At 42.7% G+C, this 16,537-nt stretch overlaps 1 protein-coding gene across 6 annotated transcripts in view; it reads right to left on the reverse strand.

The window, feature by feature from the left end:
- DCLK2 (doublecortin like kinase 2) overlaps positions 1 to 15,224 on the reverse strand; it is a 79,109-nt gene extending 63,885 nt beyond the window's left edge. For 2 of the 6 annotated variants that reach the window (XR_010360798.1, XM_064416684.1), the window contains exons 1-2: positions 14,094 to 15,222; positions 1,399 to 1,733 (exon numbers count right to left, since the gene is read on the reverse strand). Coding sequence is in view for 4 of the 6 variants with exons in the window: in XM_064416684.1 (XP_064272754.1) it covers positions 1,399 to 1,733; positions 14,094 to 14,508 (750 nt within the window). In the remaining 2 variants the exon portion in view is untranslated. Of the gene's footprint in view, positions 1 to 1,398; positions 1,734 to 14,093 lie in introns of all 6 variants that reach the window. The other 4 variants (XM_064416682.1, XM_064416683.1, XR_010360799.1 and 1 more) reach the window with 3 other exon arrangements.
- Positions 15,225 to 16,537: the final 1,313 nt, after the last annotated feature.

The raw sequence follows: 16,537 nt of genomic DNA on the forward strand, positions 1-16,537 counted from the left end.
GCAAGAAGAGGTAAGATGAACTGACAATCCCAGCTTCTGCAGTTTCCCTTACTGACTCCCTACTTGTTTGAGAAGACCAAAATCCTGAGACAGTGTCAGAACACTTCACGGGCAGAAGACACTCATTACTGCATAATAAATATCCTCAAAGCTATTTTATTATTAATTAAATTAAACATAACAAACATTGTTTGGATGTTCCTAGGAAGGATCCTCTGTTAAGAAGCAGCATTAACAAATCTCATTTAAAACCAAACCCATTAGAAGAACTAAAGAGCACATCATTGTGCTGCCACCAAACACTGAAAATCAAGAGTTTCAGTGATGCTTTTGCCTTGCTATATTTTCATCAAAACACAGAAGTTGTTCTTTTCACATATTTCCTTACAAGAAGTGTATCCAAGCACACAGAACATAACCAGAGACAGAGCTCATACTGAGACAATCTAAGTGCACTTGTTCTGCAATACATAATATAAAAATAAAATATATTGAACATAAAAATGCCCACATCTCTGAACACAACTGAAACTTTTACAATTACTTCATGCAGATGTATCGACATGCAGGTGTATACAAATACCTCTTGAATGAGCAAGGATATCAATGTTTAGTCAACAGTACAAGAGTCTGGGTATCTGATACCTCTGTGCCTGTGTTGCTCTATTACTGAATCACAATTCTGTCAGAGTTCCACAGCAGGGTCAAATAAAAGTATCAGGTATCAAAGTCCTGTTCTATGAAGGGCTGAGTCATTAATGTGACTGATCAACACCAAGTGTGTTCCTGACACTTTAAACTGCTGCAGCAGAACATCCTGTGAGCCACTCCTTTGCATTTCTGTGCAAGAATACACACCTACCATATCATTAAGCCTAGCTTTGTTTTTGCAGACATAAAACTAAAAGCAAAAAAAAGCAAGTTGCAAAGATGTGACCACCCTCCCAGAATGATCCATTTCAGATACAATTCTTGACCTCAGCTCATGTCAGTTACCATCTCTGGAAACAGCAATCTGTGGACGTGCAATGGAAGGAGACATTGATATTTTTCTTATACCACTCAGCCACTATGTGGTAGTCTGAAAACACAGATATCTTAACAAGTTCAAATGTTTAAAATAAATTGTATAACTCAATAAACGGTCACATTTTTGAGCAATGCAAAAAGGCTGGCATAAAAATAATTTGTTTTACTTGAATGTAAAGATCCACTTATTTTACACTACATACAATCCTAATTTTGTTGTGTATTAATATTTTAATAAAGCTTTTAAAAGTTGATTTTTTTACTGTCATTATTCAGAAGCAGATGAAAGCATACAAAGTAATGAGAATTGAACTAATGAAAACTGAGCATCTCAGATTATTAGATGGCCACAGCAGTTTATTCTCCTACCTGCTTCCCATCCAGTGTACAAAGTCTCTTGACTACACCCGAGTCTAACTTAATGGCTTCGGTGATGTCATTCAAGACCTGTTCGAAGGAGTGAGCAGTCTTCTTGTTCAGCAGAATCCTCACAGCTTTCCGTGGCTTCACCCCACTCCTAATAACAGTCACCAGCTTGGGTTTAATGAAATCTTTGCTCTCCTTCACCTCGCTCCTCGTGGATGTCAAGGACGTCAAGGACCGACTGGACCCAGTCCGTATGTTCACGCACCAGTTCGGGTTGACATTCTTGGTGTAATCAACTTTGCGATATGGCTCATTGGATGCACACACATAGCTCTCACCTGAAAGGAAGAGGACATGTTCACAGTTTAAGGGGGTTTGCAGCTACTTTGTCAACTTAAAAGCCAGAAAAACCAAAAAAGAGAAATATTTTGGGAGTGATTTTCCTGTATTTTGACAAGGAGGACTGTAAATTACCAGAGCTTTCCACCCAAACAACACTCTCATAGAGTGCTTCCAACAGGTTTCAAACGACCCCTGGTATAAAAAATAGTGGGCAATGAAGAGGTTCAAGATATTTCACATGTCTTTTGGATTAAGTCATTTTGCAAGTGCTTAAATTACTTGAGCTCAACACATGACATTAAGAGCTTTCTCCTGCAGCAAATATCCAGGTCCCCTCCTATATATCCCTCAACCTTGTACTTCAAGATATGCACACCCATGTTTGTGTTTATTTTACAACAGCAAGTTTTAACAGAATAAATTTAAGCACTTCAAGACCCTTATCCTGAAAGGCACATTAATCTACCAGGAGTTACTGCCTTTCTATCAAGGACACATATTTGAAATGCATCCACTTTGATATTTTTTAGACCATGAACACCTCCTGAGGCCACAAATGAGTATTTGAGAGTAGGGGAGGATAACAATACATTTACACTTCCCCATTTTTAATTTCTTTCCTAACTCAAGGCTGGTTTGCAGTTTTTTTGGTGGTTTTGTTTTGTTTTGCTTTTGTGGGTTTTTCTTGTGTTTTGCTTGTTTGTTTGGGGTTTTTTGCTTTGTTTTATTGGGTTTTGTTGGTTTGTTTGGTTTTGTTCCTTTCTGTGTTTTTGTTTTTAAGGAAAAAAAAGAGGAGGACTACTTGCAGCTTACGACAACACTTTTGACACCTGACAGCAATATGCAAGATGTAAACCATGACAAGGACATCTTTAACTCTGGGTTGTGTAACCCACATCCTTGAGGTGTCACAAAATGACATCCCAAGACATTCTTGAAAGGGCAGAGTATTGCCAGAACAATGAATGGTGAAGCATTCAAAACTGACAGAATACACCACTGCTCCAGACAGAAGAGCTACCTATATCTTAAAAAGCTTAGCCTGTTGTAAAATTAAAGCTATACAGTCAAAGTCACTGGTGGAAGAAACCAAACTCACTTCTAACATGCACAGCAAGAGAAGCAAACATGCATCTAGGGGACAGAATTGTAAGAGTTACAAAATGCATGCCTACATTTAGATACACACTAGAAAACTTTTAAACAACACTTTTGCATTCTGAACCCCAGTTTGGAGAGCTGATTTATCTTAGAAGTTGCAGAGCTTATTCTAAAACAAAGATACTGAGCTACTTTCAAAGCCCCGAAGAATTACCATGAGCTGAAAGATTTTCTTGTTTCTTTTCCAATACTAATTACACTGCTTTGTAATTTATCTTGTATTTAGACCTTCTTGAAAGTCGACTCGCTGTATGTGAAAGAACACAGATTATAATTAAGCCAAGTTAACAATGATTTTGTTTGGGAAATTCTGGCAGCCAGTTCTGCCTCCACAAACATCACTGGGGACTCTATTCCACTCAGGTACTAGGAAACTGGGGTGAAGTCCCATGGATGCCACTGCCTTGCCTGTACTCTTCCTCTTCGCTCATCCCCATCGCTCCTCCTCATATTGACAGATCAAGTGGTGCAAGAAACAAACTCATGCAGACAAAACTATACTCCTTTCTCCTTCCCTGAAAAAAATTAGTTAAGAGAAAGGAAGTGTTCTCAGCACACAAACTCCTTGACAAACAGCTGCATGCTGCACACTAGCACCAGCTTACAGGTAGGAGAAAAAGAACCCCAAACTCCACACAGCTTTGTAAGGACTGTGGTGTCTAGAAGCTTATGCTGCCCCACAACAATGCACTAAATTGTAAGATATCTCCAAGCAATCTGGTTTTATCAAACCTGAGCAAGATATTGGATGAGATGACTTGAGAGACTCCCTTTCAAACTCAGAGATCCTATGATTTTAAAGATATGCAGCGTTCTCTTCCAACAGCTATTTTGGTCATCTATCCTGTTATTGCAAAACAGCGTGAGATATTCCAGTTTTGTGGCAGCAAGCTCAGCTACAATAGAAAGCAAAGGTTTACCCCTGCACATCTTCTAAAACTAGATTGAAAGGACTGTGCTTGGTGTCTGGACAGTAAGTCTGTCTTCAAACTCAGTGCTGCCAAAGGAGAAGCTGGTAGTAGTCCCACTCAGTAGGACAGAAGGGTAAAATAAAACTCATGGACTGAGATAGAGACAGTTTAATAGGGAAAGCAAAAGCCACAGGGGCAAGCAAAGATAAACAAGGAATTCATTCACCACTTCTCAAGGACGGGCAGGTGTTCAGCCTCCTCCAGGGAAGCCAGGCTCCACCATGGTAATGGTGGAAGGGAATCCAGGTGCTTTATCTCTGAACTTTCCTCCTCTTCTTCCTTCTTGCCCCAGATTTATAAATAGAGGATGTCATACGGTCTGGAATATCACTTGGGCCAGCTGGGGTCAACTGTCCCAGTTGTGTCACTCCCAGTTTCATTTTCCCCCAGCCCACTCACTGGTGGGATGGTGTGAGAAGCCAAAAGGCCTTGGCTCTGTGCGAGCCCTGCTCAGCAGGAACAAAAACATGGCCCTGTTATCAACACTGTTTCAAAAACAAATACAAAACATAGCCCACACCAGCTACCATGAAGAAAATTAACTCTATCCCAGCCAAAACCAACAAAAGCTCTTGGGACTGTCTGTCCAGCTGTGTGCAAAAGAGCTTTAAATAAATTCCACAAAGTACCTCAAAATTCACCATCATTGAGAATGTTCCAAACTATCCAACTCAAAAACAATGTACTTCCTAGACCATAAAAAACCCCAACCCAACAAATGCACAAAAATCAAGATAATTCAAAGTTAAATCTCAGGGCTGAAATTTAAATTAACAAAGTTTAAAAAAATAACAAAAAATAAAGCTACTCAGAAACAGTCTCAAACTTGAAGTGAATTAATTGCTTTATATAAAGTAAAGGTAGAGGACAAAAGGTGTCTTTGCTCAAGGATTTATCATAGCAAAGATTCAACAGGCATGCTGGCTTTGTCTCTTACAGACTCATAATCATAAATAGAGCATCTTCTTTGTACTGCCATGGAATGTGATCTATCACAGCTGTGCTACAGCACTCTATAGGACAGCAGAAATTGTACTTCTGTAAAATTTTCCGTCAATATTAATCCAAAAGGATCTATATTTCTTTAAAATAGCAGTGTAAAACTTTCTGTCTCCTACTGCTTCCCTTCCTTGATTCATGAACAATTGCTTGATTATATCATAGTGGTGTTAGGCAGATTTCTTCTCGTAACTTTTTTTCCTTTAAGCAGAGGCCAGAGTAAAAGAAGTCAGGAAGTGCTTTCAAGTTAAAACAATGTAATAACTTAAAAGAAAGAATTTCAAATTATTTGTTTCACCTGCATTTAGCCAAGACTGAAGTTGAAGCACAAACTATTTTACTTAAAAAAAAGATAAAATCTGCCAAAATGAATTGAAAATTTTCTATAGTTGGCAGATACAGAGAAGTCTAATTACTTGAGAATACAGTATATTACAGATTGTTTAGTAAATGCTTTAAAGTCCATGCCTGCTTTTATATACCAGACATATAAAGTGAAGAAACACAAGTTTTACATGGAAAACCAATTTTACTACTACACCTGCAAGGCAGGCACATATGGCAAGACTAGAGCAAGGGCTGTAAGTGAGAAAACACATTCACTGTGTGGTTTTCTTGTTTCATGACTTAAAGGGTAAAGTTTTCAGATTAGTACTTAAATCTCTATTTTACCACAGCCAGGACTTCACCACGGTTTCTAAGTTCTATTTAAAAACTTGCAAAATACAAAAAACCCAAGAAACAGTATCATTAAGAAGCCAATTGCTTTCCTCTGGATAAAGAATGGTTTTCTAGGAATGAGCTAAACATTTATTTGTTTGACAGGGGTATACAATTCACTACTTTCCAGATGAAAACATGTAAGGAAAAAATGGCAGGGGTAACTTAAATCACACCTATAAAGTTAACTTCAGGAAACTCCAACAGAATGGTGTATTTAAAAAGCACGCCTGAGGAAACACCATCCCTTGATAAGCAAGCATTAATAAAGGTGTGCTAGTGTTTAAATTATTGTGGTCATCCTCCAAAGTAGAAAATGCCCTTATGTATATCAGTTTGGAAGAAATATCATGTCATTTGTAGAAGTATTATCTCCTTTTTACATTATTTTTTGTAGGTAAGAACCTGAAAAAAAATATATACACCATATATATATATACCATATTTACTCACAGCTTTCATGTATGACCTGATTTTAAATCTATTTGGGATTAATTCATGTGTAAGTACACACTTCTGATAATCTCCACAATCTTTCAGAAAACTCATATATGTAAAATACAACAAACAATACATGATCTTTGAGGGAGTCTAGAAGGGTGGAACCAATCAAATTGTTTTCAAACGTTATTGAAACTAACAGATACGTTTATAGTTGAAAATCACAAACATAAATAAATTTGACTATTTCACTGACTGTCTTGATTGAGATTTTCCATGAGAATAACCTAAATGCATATCATCCCAAATACAAAGGAAATATTTTATGAGACTTTAGCAGATTTTGATCAGGCTGTAGCTTTTTTCTTTTTGCATTTTTAGATCTACCAGCCAAGAAAGTTGACACGTCTCTAAAACCAGGCATAAACAATAATTCAAATATTTACACTGCTGACTTCAATATGGTCAATTTTATGGTTTGAAGGCCCACCTTCCATTTATATTCTTGAAAGATAAAGCTAATGCATACTAGCTTTATCAAAGCTAATGCACACTAGCAACTAGCACAGAGTCATAGCAATTACATTATGGAAAGTAAATACCATGTCTCTAGGTCCAAGATTGGTATTAGCATGAATCAGCTCCCCAGGTTTCAGACCAGAGCACGAGTTTAGTCTCTAATATTACACTGAGATTTGCAGGTAAAGAAGCACAATAAAGAGTAATGATGCAAGAAGATGTATTTAGCAATGCTTTCTTTTTTTTCTTTTAGATGCAGAAAAAAATGCAACACTTCCAGACATAGGTGACATCTGGGACTCTTGAGTCCAGCCAAACTATTCCACAGCAGAAAGCTCAACCAGGCTGCAGAGCAGTTTTGGCAGAAGTCTGAAACCTCCTTATATGTTCACAGCATAATTTCAACAGAGTGTATGTACAGTCCATCCCATGACTCATGACAGTACCCAGAGCAAGCTAGAAGTGCCAGCTCTTCCATGAAGAAATCCTGTTACCATCAAAAACTCCTCAATTTGGGCATATGCTTGCTTAAAAAGCGAAACATCTGCTAATATTTTGGGTCACAATATAAGCAGCAAATGGCGTAAGTCTACTTCTGATTTTCCAAGTCTTATTAACAATAGAAAATCAGCTATAAGACATGGTACATTGCCTATTGACAAGGAAACGTTACCTGCCTCTCAATAATTTAGCTGCATAAATTAATAACCAGATGCACTATCCATGAAACAAGCTGAGTGGTTAAGAACAATGTAAAAGGATTCCAGCTTCAGACAGCCAACAGTCCAAACACAACCCTTGCCATTCCCTCAGAACAGGAAAATACAGATAATAAACACAGAAAATGGAAAAAGAGAAAACAAGACTACATGGGTCAATTTGACTGACAAATAGCCATAGGTCATCAGCTGCCTAAATACTGGTTTGCTTTCTTAGAAACTCATCCACAAAGTTTTTTATTTGCCATCTATTTCTTCTACATCAGTCCTCAGGAAATGTGCCTAGCTCATCTTTCAAGGTAACAATGCAAGGATTAAGGAGAATAGCGTGTACACCTAGTAGATGAGGGTCAGGCTGTGGATGTGTCTATCCAAGGTCTGTCTAGACTTCAGTGACGTGTTTGATACCATCTGCCACAGCACCCTCATAGAAAAACTTGGGTTTTGCTTGCAGCTTGGGTGGGTGGACTCTTCAATGGGTAAAAATCTGTCTGGATGGCTGGGCCCAGAGTGCTGTGGTGAATGGAGATAAATCCATTTGGCAGTTGGTCACTGGTGGTGTTCCACCTTGGGCTGGTCCTGTTTAAGATCTTTATGGATGATCTGGACACGGGGATCAAGTGCTCCCTCAGTAATTGTGCAGAAGACTCTGAGCTGATGTGCTCAAGGGATGGAAGGCTCTGCTGGAGACCTGGACAGACTCCATCAGTGGGCTGAGGACACAGCTGCAGGAGGCTCAACAAGGTGAAGTGTCAGGTTCTGCACCTGAGCCATGCAAGGACACAGGCTGGGTGAGGAATGGCTTGGGACAGAAAGGGACACCTGGGTGCTGGTTGACAGCAGCTGAACCTGAGCCAGGGTGCCCATGTGGCCAAGAGAGCTGATGGCACCCTGGCCTGGATCAGCCAGCAGGACAGAGAAGTGCTTGTTCCCCTGTACTGGGCTCTGGTGAGGCCACACCTCGAGTGCTGTGTCCAGTTCTGTGCCTCTCACTTTAAAAAGGACATTGAGGAGCTGCAGAGAAGGGAGACAAGGCTCATGAAGGGTCTGTAAAACGTGGGGAATGGCTGAGGGAGCTGGGTTTGTTTAGTCAGGAGAAGAGTAGGCTCAGGCCTCATGGCTGTCCCTGAAAGAAGGTTGGACAGAGGTGGGGTCAGTCCGTTCTGCCATGCCTACAGTAAGAGGAATAGAAGAAATGGCCTTAAGCTGAGACAAGAGAAATTCAGATGAGATATTAGAAAAAAATCCTTTCACTGTCAGGGTGATCAGGCATTGGAATAGGTTCCTCAGGCAGGTGGGGCAGTCACCATCCTGCAGATGTTTAAGAGGCATTTGGATCCAGTGATATGGTGATATGGTTTAGGGGTTACAGTGGCAGTGCTCGTGGATGGTTGGACTGGATGATCTCAAAAGTCTCTTTCAACCCTGATTATTTTATATCTCTACGTGAACTATTCTAAATTCAGCCATGCTATATTAGGTACTAATATTACTACTAATTATGTACTAATAGGGCATCCTGCCCTTTTGAATCACAAGTGTGATATGTGCAGTTTTGAGGGAACACAGCTGCCTGACCATTTGGGGTTCCTCACAGAACAAGTTTTGTGACCCAAACCTCACTGCTAAGCATTTGACAAATAGCCTAGAAATATTCAGACTTTTTGTCCTTAAAAAATAGAAGCTAAAGAAATACTTATTTTTCCTACTACTACAGATACTTTTCCTAGCATTAGGTTAGAAACCAAATGTGGATATGTTACATGTTGTAAACAAGAAAAGAAATTAATTAAGTGTGCAACACTCAAAAATCCTCAGCATGGATATTTGAAACAAACATATCTGAATAGGGTTTTCTGGCTTGTTTTTTTGCAAGGTTAATAAGCATGATCTCCTGAAAGTGACATAAAGGATCACTTTTTAAATGGCACTCTGCATAACAGAGAATGATATAGCTGACAGGTAAAAATATCCCTAGGGAAGGAAAACAGTTTCCATATTTTTTAGGCATGTGTTCCCCTGTCAATCCCACAGGACAGGGCAGGTACCTACATGGATTTCACCTATCCACCTTATGTTCCTCAGCTCCTTTGGGTGCAACTCTTTAGCTTCAAAGCTTCCAAAAGCTGCTTATTTAGTACAGCAAGGTAGTTATTAAGGCTACTGACCTTCTTTCTAACTTTAGGAAACACAGCAGAGTACCCTTTCCGTGTTCTGTAACACAAAGCCAAGCAGATTTCCGGAACAGTGTATTTACAGCATATATGACTGATCTAAAGATAACATAACCCCTTTTATGAAGGATTGGGTTATTTCAATTTCTCTTTCCTTCCTTACTTTGAGCAACTTCCCTCCTCGTCAGTTTCGTACAATTCACTTTCATATCACCTTTAATAACCCTGTTAAAGTCACAATCTTTCCTCATCTACAGCACTCAGAATTCCCCATGCACTTTTTAAAACCTGGGAGAACGACCAGGATTTTAGCAGATGACTAACTGCTACTAGTTCTCTTTTGATTTGATTTAGACATTAAGAGGTGCAGATTACAGCTTCCTACAGGCTTTCACAGAATCACAGAACAGCTGAGATTGGAAGAGACCTCTGGAAGTTCAACCCTTTGCTCAGGCAGGGTAAAAGCCCTCAAACAGTCAATGCCACCTGGTATCAAAAACATCTGACACCATGTGCCTTCTCCACAGGAACTAAATAACCCTTTTCAGGTAAACTAGAATTTCCCCATCCCTGAAACTATAAGATAGATGGTGATGGAACTATTTTATTTTACTTGGATGGAAGTTAACTAAGAATTACTTCTGCATTTCACATCCACACCCCATTGCTCCAGAACAGTGTCACTACAGTGATTTGAGCAAGTATTTGGAAGAATATGCTTTCAATGTTTTTTAATCCTTCTTTCATTCTCCTCTTTTACCCTTCTTTGTTCACCTTACTACATTTGCCTCTTGTTTTTTAAAGCACTACAGCTTCTGGCTCTAGCACAGGAGGGCAATCATACCTTTTGGAATGAGCAAAAATACAAACTGCCTACTTGGTGTCGCCATCTGCTTGCCCTGACAAGGGAAAAGATATTCTTGACCTAATACAACAGTGCACATCAACCTAAGTAACAGGTGCTTTATGCAGCATTAAAATGTAATCTGCAGTAACAGCTATGGTCTATGGCAGAAAAAACTTGGATTGTTCAACACCTTATTTCAAAACACATTCTCTCACTCTGTGATAGTGAGGCAGAGCTCATTTCTGTAAATCAGATATTGCCCTGTGCTATGTGTCCTGGCCATGCATAAGGACTGCCCTGCCTCAAACCTTCCCACCTCCTGCCCAAAGACTTCCCTACAGATGCCTGTTGGTTGTGTGCACAACCATGCAGACAAAACTCCTGCCATTTTATAAAGGACTGTATTAATTAAGCATTGTTGTTGAATGAACAAAGACTCTCAGCCATTTTTCTAGGGAACTAGAAGGATTGCCATTAGATGCAAAACAAACAGAACTTCTCTTTCCAGGAATAAAGTCTACACTTGCTTTCATCTCCCAAAATCCAACAAAAACTCCCAGCTTTGCAGCAGACCTGTACAGTCAGGATTCTCCACGTCCTTCATTAACAAGGCAATGAAAACAAAGAGACAGAGCACGACCAATATCCACGTAAAACACACAGCTCAGGACTAAAGAGCTGCACAGTTCTATTACCATGGTGTCATGCTTTAGGAAGCCTATATTTTCAAGGGAAACTGAAGGAAATAGACAAACACTTAAATAGCTAACTCTGGTAGAAAATAAAAACTAATCTACTTTTTAATATTTGATATTGAAGGGCAAGTGTAAAATTACACATGGAATGTTGCATTCTGAAGTAAAAAGCAGTGTTATGTCAGCGTAAAGCTGGAAGAAAGAGAACTATAAGAAAGTCATAATAGTCCCAGCCCCCACCTCCTCTCTGGATCTGCCTGCTCAAACAGAACAGGAGCAGACAATGAAATTCCTCCCATTCTAAGGAAACAGTGAAAACTGTCAAACTCATAATGTTTCCTAATCTACAGGGGCTGAGAATATAAATTATATTTGCCTTAGGCTGGTCCAGCAGAGCATGCTTTTTTGATTGTCATATCCAGTTAAGAAAAGCAATATGCTTCATAAAATGGAGCTTCTATTTTTGACTAATAAACAGGATCTGCTGCAATTTTTAACTGGCTCAACCCATAACAGCAATATTTCATATCCTCAGTATGTCCATGCACTAGCTCTTTTTCTCTTAAAATGACAAGCAGTAAAACAGATTGCCAAATACAGCCAAACTCAAAAAAAAACAAAAACACATTTATGAGTGACTCAACTCAGCTTGTTATGGTACAGAATTTGATGTTGCCAGCTTTTATATCCCAGATAGATAAATAGCAAATAAGCCCTAAAGAGCTTGCCCTGCACTGGGACATGTTACTGTCCAAGAGCTGAGAGAGGTTTAATGCAGATCTTGCTGGCTTGGCAAGGAGTGCTGAGCACTCACCTTCTGCTCACTGCAGAGATCTGCCACTACTGAACCTGAACTGCTGTGACTCCATGTCCCAGTTCAGGAGCACTGGGAAGGAGCCAAGAGACCAGTGAGCTTGGTATTGCATCACGCAGCCATGGCCCGTCTGGTGCTCAGCCTGCGGCTGGCACACACTACAGCCCTTCAGTTTTATTTTCCTTTCTGAAAATATTAAAAAGAAATACCATTCAAAGCTACTTCTGGTGCTTCTGCAGTTCAAGCTTTAGGTCAACACCAATGTTGGAGCACTTACTCGAGAGCAGAAATTCACACTTGCTGTGCTATAACCACAAGAAATAAAGAAAATGAACCCATATCAAATCTCTTCCAGCACCTCAAGAGCAAAACACCTGGCAAAAAACTCAATTTCAAGGAACTATAGATTCACCACTTGTTTGCTGTCCTTTCATTCCTCTATATACTTCTCTTTCTCTGTGTGATTAGTCTCACACTGGTGAAGTTTTTAGCATGCTAACTGGAGAACATACTAATCCAATTATGGTGCTATAGGATTTTCTTAATATTCCTGAGAGTTGTATTGGATAGCTGACTAAGTACTTGGGGTTCTTTTTTTCCCCTTTTATTTCTTTGAGAAAGCATGGAAGTGGCATTTTGACTGTGACATTTATTTTGCTTTATTCTTCCAGTAAAGAGCCACAACAAAGGTTACGGTTTGAGTATTTGAAGAGACAAATACTAAGTTTTGCTTTCAATTATTATAGTTGTAAGACTATATATAGCTGTCCAGCAAGTAATTCTGTCTTTGTTTTAAGTCATAAAAGTCTAATATCATTCCTGCTGCAACATTTCAAAAGCCACTCCATGTTCTTGCTAGTTTCATCTCCTTTCCCTTCTGTGACCATTTCAGCATATCATATTTTTTAAAGGTGTCTTTAAATTAACCACCAAATCATGAAAGTTTTTCTTTCTTACTTCACCACAAGGTCAGCATTTCACTCTACAACCACTTCATACTTCTTCAGTAGTCAATGTAAAACAGCCTCCTAGTAGATCAGGTAAGTCCTCAGCACTCTGGTACTATCAGGAAGTGCCCTTCCATGCACACCTTTCCTGAGGGAGACCCATTTGGCACAGCAGATTCTGCAGCCCCCCCTTTCTCTTCTATGTTGTGAAGCAGCTGGTCCCTAACTCCCAACGTCCTTACTGGTGGATTAGATAAAGGTCTTCAGGTTTCCTTTCTCATCCAGTTCTCCAGGTGTGATTCAGCACTGCTTTGAAAAGGAAAGCTTCCAAACCAAAGCTCAAAGGATAGGAAACTGAAAGCCTTAGGAAGCAAGAGGCATTGGAAGGCCTAAAAAAAATCCCAGTTCTTCATTACTGCAAACCAGCTACACCTGGCACACAGAGTCACAAGGTGCAAGACTGCGGTAGCTGATCTATTAAATACCTGAGAACAACCATCAAGTGCAAATTCATTACAAACCTCTCAGCGTGCACAACATAACCCGTGCATTTGGGAAGCAGGCAATGCTGAGCTCAAACTGTATTTCAAGACATCACGTGAAAAGACTGAGGATTCTGCCCCTCATTCCGACAATTATCACTCCCCACAAACGTGGGGCATAGGTGTCATTCACAAAACAATATTTCTGGTCCCATTTTGAGATGGTCAAGAGCTGCTCTGTTCAGATTTGTAAGGTCTACATAACTTCAGCAGCTAAGTCCCATTATGAAAAGCTGCTTAGGAACAACTCTGAAATACATCTGATTCCATAACATGCTTTTGAAAGTCAGGCAAGGTAGATAATTCCCTCTGTTAATATGGACTCTGATCATATTTGAAACTAGGGCATTACACCCATTAGTTTTAATAAATGGAAGGATCTAGATACCCTTTTTTCACAGCACTGGGGCTTCTTTTCTGAAGACTGAAGCCACTGAGAGTCAACAATGACACTTAGAGAACCAAATTACAGCATTTCCCTCTATTACAAATGGAAGGCAACCAAGAACTTTACAGTTCTTCCAGATGAAAAGGGCACCTACTGCTTAACTACCACTGGAGTCAAGCCCAGCGCACGCAGATGGCAGCGCTCAAGGTGATGGGAGGAGTGGATGGTCCATACGGGGAAAACGAGGCCCTACCGCCCCTCACAACAGCGGCTACTTGCCCTCACGGTTCTGTGGCCGTCAGTTTTCACAAAGTGCTTTGATCCTGGTCCAGACTGGGAAGCTCGCCCCAGGCAGTGCCCACAGCCCACACCACCAGGCCCCACGGCCACCTCCAGCCGGACTCCGGCACCCTCCTCACCTTCCACCAGCTCGTCCAGGCTGGTGAGCTTCTTGCTGCCATCGATGGTGTAGATGGTGCGGACGCCCTGGGGCAGGTTCACGTTGTCCGACAGGGAGCGGGTGAGCTCCACCAGGAGGGCGTCGAAGGAGCGGAAGCGGTCGGGGGAGATGGCGTACACCAAGCCCTTGAAGTACCTGTCCCCGTTGCGGTAGAAGCGGGCTTTGCGCGCCTTCTTCTCGGAGCTGAGCGCCTGCAGGGTGCGGGTGCGGTAGAGGCTGCAGTGCGCGCTGTGCGCCGGGCTGGGCACCAGCCCATTGCCCCGCGGCCCCGCGCCGCCGCCGGACCCGGAGCCTCCGCGCCGCGGCCCGGAGCGCTGCTGCCGCTTGTCCCGCTCCTCGAAGTGCTCCAGCTCGATGCTCCGGCTGCTCGCCATGGGGAGCCGCCCGCCCGCCCGCGCTCCCAGCTCCGCTACGGGCTGCTACGCCCGCCCGCCGCGCTCGCAAGGGCTCGGGCCGCCTAAAAGAGCATCGCGCCCGGCCGCTGTCGCCGGGAGGGCTGCGGCTGAGCGCGGCGCCCGACCTCCCCCGCCACCGCAGCCGCGGCCCCGCCGCTACCCGCTGCCGCGGCCGCGCACAAAAGCATCCCTCACGGCCGAGCGCGGCGCCCCCCGGCTACGGGCGCTGCCGGGGGCCGAGCGAGAGGCTGGCAGGAGCCCCGCGGCCGCGCCCCCGCGCCGTGCCCATGCGGGCTCGCACAATGCGCGGGTCCCCTGCCCAGCCCCTGCCCTGCTGGCTCCGCGGGCAGCGCCGGCGGGGCCGCAGCGCCTATTCCGGCAGCGCGGCTCTGCTCCCGCAGCGGGGGCAGCAGCAGCACCGCCGCAGCCTCGGCTCCCCGGCGGGGGAAGCAGCCGCAGCGGATCCGGCGGGAGCGGCGCTGGCGGCCCGGCCGTGGAGCGCGGCGGAGCCGGAGCCGGAGCGGGCGGGGCTGCTGCCGGGCCGGGCGGGCGCGGGGGCGGCGCCAGCTCGGAGCGCGTCCGGCGCGGGGCGGGAGCGGCCGTGGGAAGGGTGGGAGCGGTGGCTGGGAAAGGGGTTCCTCTAGGAAGGGAGAATTTGGAGGCGCAGGTTTCCCGTTGGGTAGCGCTGCCCTTCTGGTGGTCATCCAAGGGCCGCCCGCCAGCCCTCCCCCGGCTTTACGTGGCTCAGTCACGGCGTTAAAACGCTAGAAATGCTGCTTCTGTACGGCCCTGAGCCCGAAATCCATCACGCGGGACAGAGAACTGCGCATCCCTGTCATTTGTTGGCGGAACTGCTTTAAAAGGGCATGTAGTGATAGAACATGGGGTGGATTCAAAGTGAGAGTAGGTGTTGGATAGATAGATAGATAGATAGATAGATAGATAGATAGATAGATAGATAGATAGATAGATAGATAGATAGATAGATAGAAAAAATATTGGGACGAAATTCTTCCCTATGAGGATGGTGAGGCACAGGCACAGGTTGCCCGGAGAAGCTGTGCCTGCCCCATTCCTGGAAGTGTTCCAGGCCTGGCAGAACGGGGCTTTGAGCAAGCTGGTGCAGTGAAAGGGATCCTTTCCCATGGCAGAGGGGTTGGAGCTAGATCATCTTTGAGGTCCCTTCCAATCCAAACCATTCTGTGACTCTATGATTTTCCTTTTGCATTTGTCACCACCTCTCCCCAAGGAGTCCAATAAACCCATTCACACAGCCTAAATGTCCCAAATGTGCTGCAGCCCATGTTCCAATGTTTCTCCAGGCATCTTCTCAGTGTTCTTGAGGTTGCTCAAGTCAAATTCACTTTTCATTGAAATGGCCAAAAAATGTGCCAAAATGGATGCAATTTCAATTTTTTTCCAGTTATTCTCAACCATTACGGAACATTGTTGTGGTATTCACATACTCTTTGAACAGCGAGAGACATAATTCTCTCTCCCAGGATTTTTCCTGGAGAAGGCAGTGAAAACAGCAGCTTTTTCCACCTTTTTTTTTTTTTAGAAAGCTATATTATATTATAGTACATACTATACTGAGCTCTACTACACTAAAGAAAAACCCGCGACCATTTCCAGACAGTCATGACACGGCTTTGACCCTATTGGTCAATCAGTCCAAACAACCATCAGCAGAGTCCAATTAACAAATCACTTTTGGTAAACGATCTCTATAACACGTTCCACATGTGCCAAACAACAGGAGCAGCAAGTTCTCTTCTCTCTCTGAGCTTTCTCACTGCCTTCTCCAGGAAAAATCCTGGGAGAGAGAATTATGTCTCTCTCTATTCAAAGAGTATGTGAACACCACAGAACATATTTTCTTTTCTTGGCACAATGAGAATCTAAAAAAATGTAAATGCTTTTGTAACTACATACATATTTTAATTTTTTTTTGTGTCTCTTGCATTAGGAAGCTGCAGTTGTGTTATTACAGGTGTGCTCTTCTGTC

The sequence above is a fragment of the Passer domesticus genome, chromosome 4, assembly GCF_036417665.1.
Source record: "Passer domesticus isolate bPasDom1 chromosome 4, bPasDom1.hap1, whole genome shotgun sequence".
NCBI classification, from domain to species: Eukaryota; Metazoa; Chordata; class Aves; order Passeriformes; family Passeridae; genus Passer; species Passer domesticus.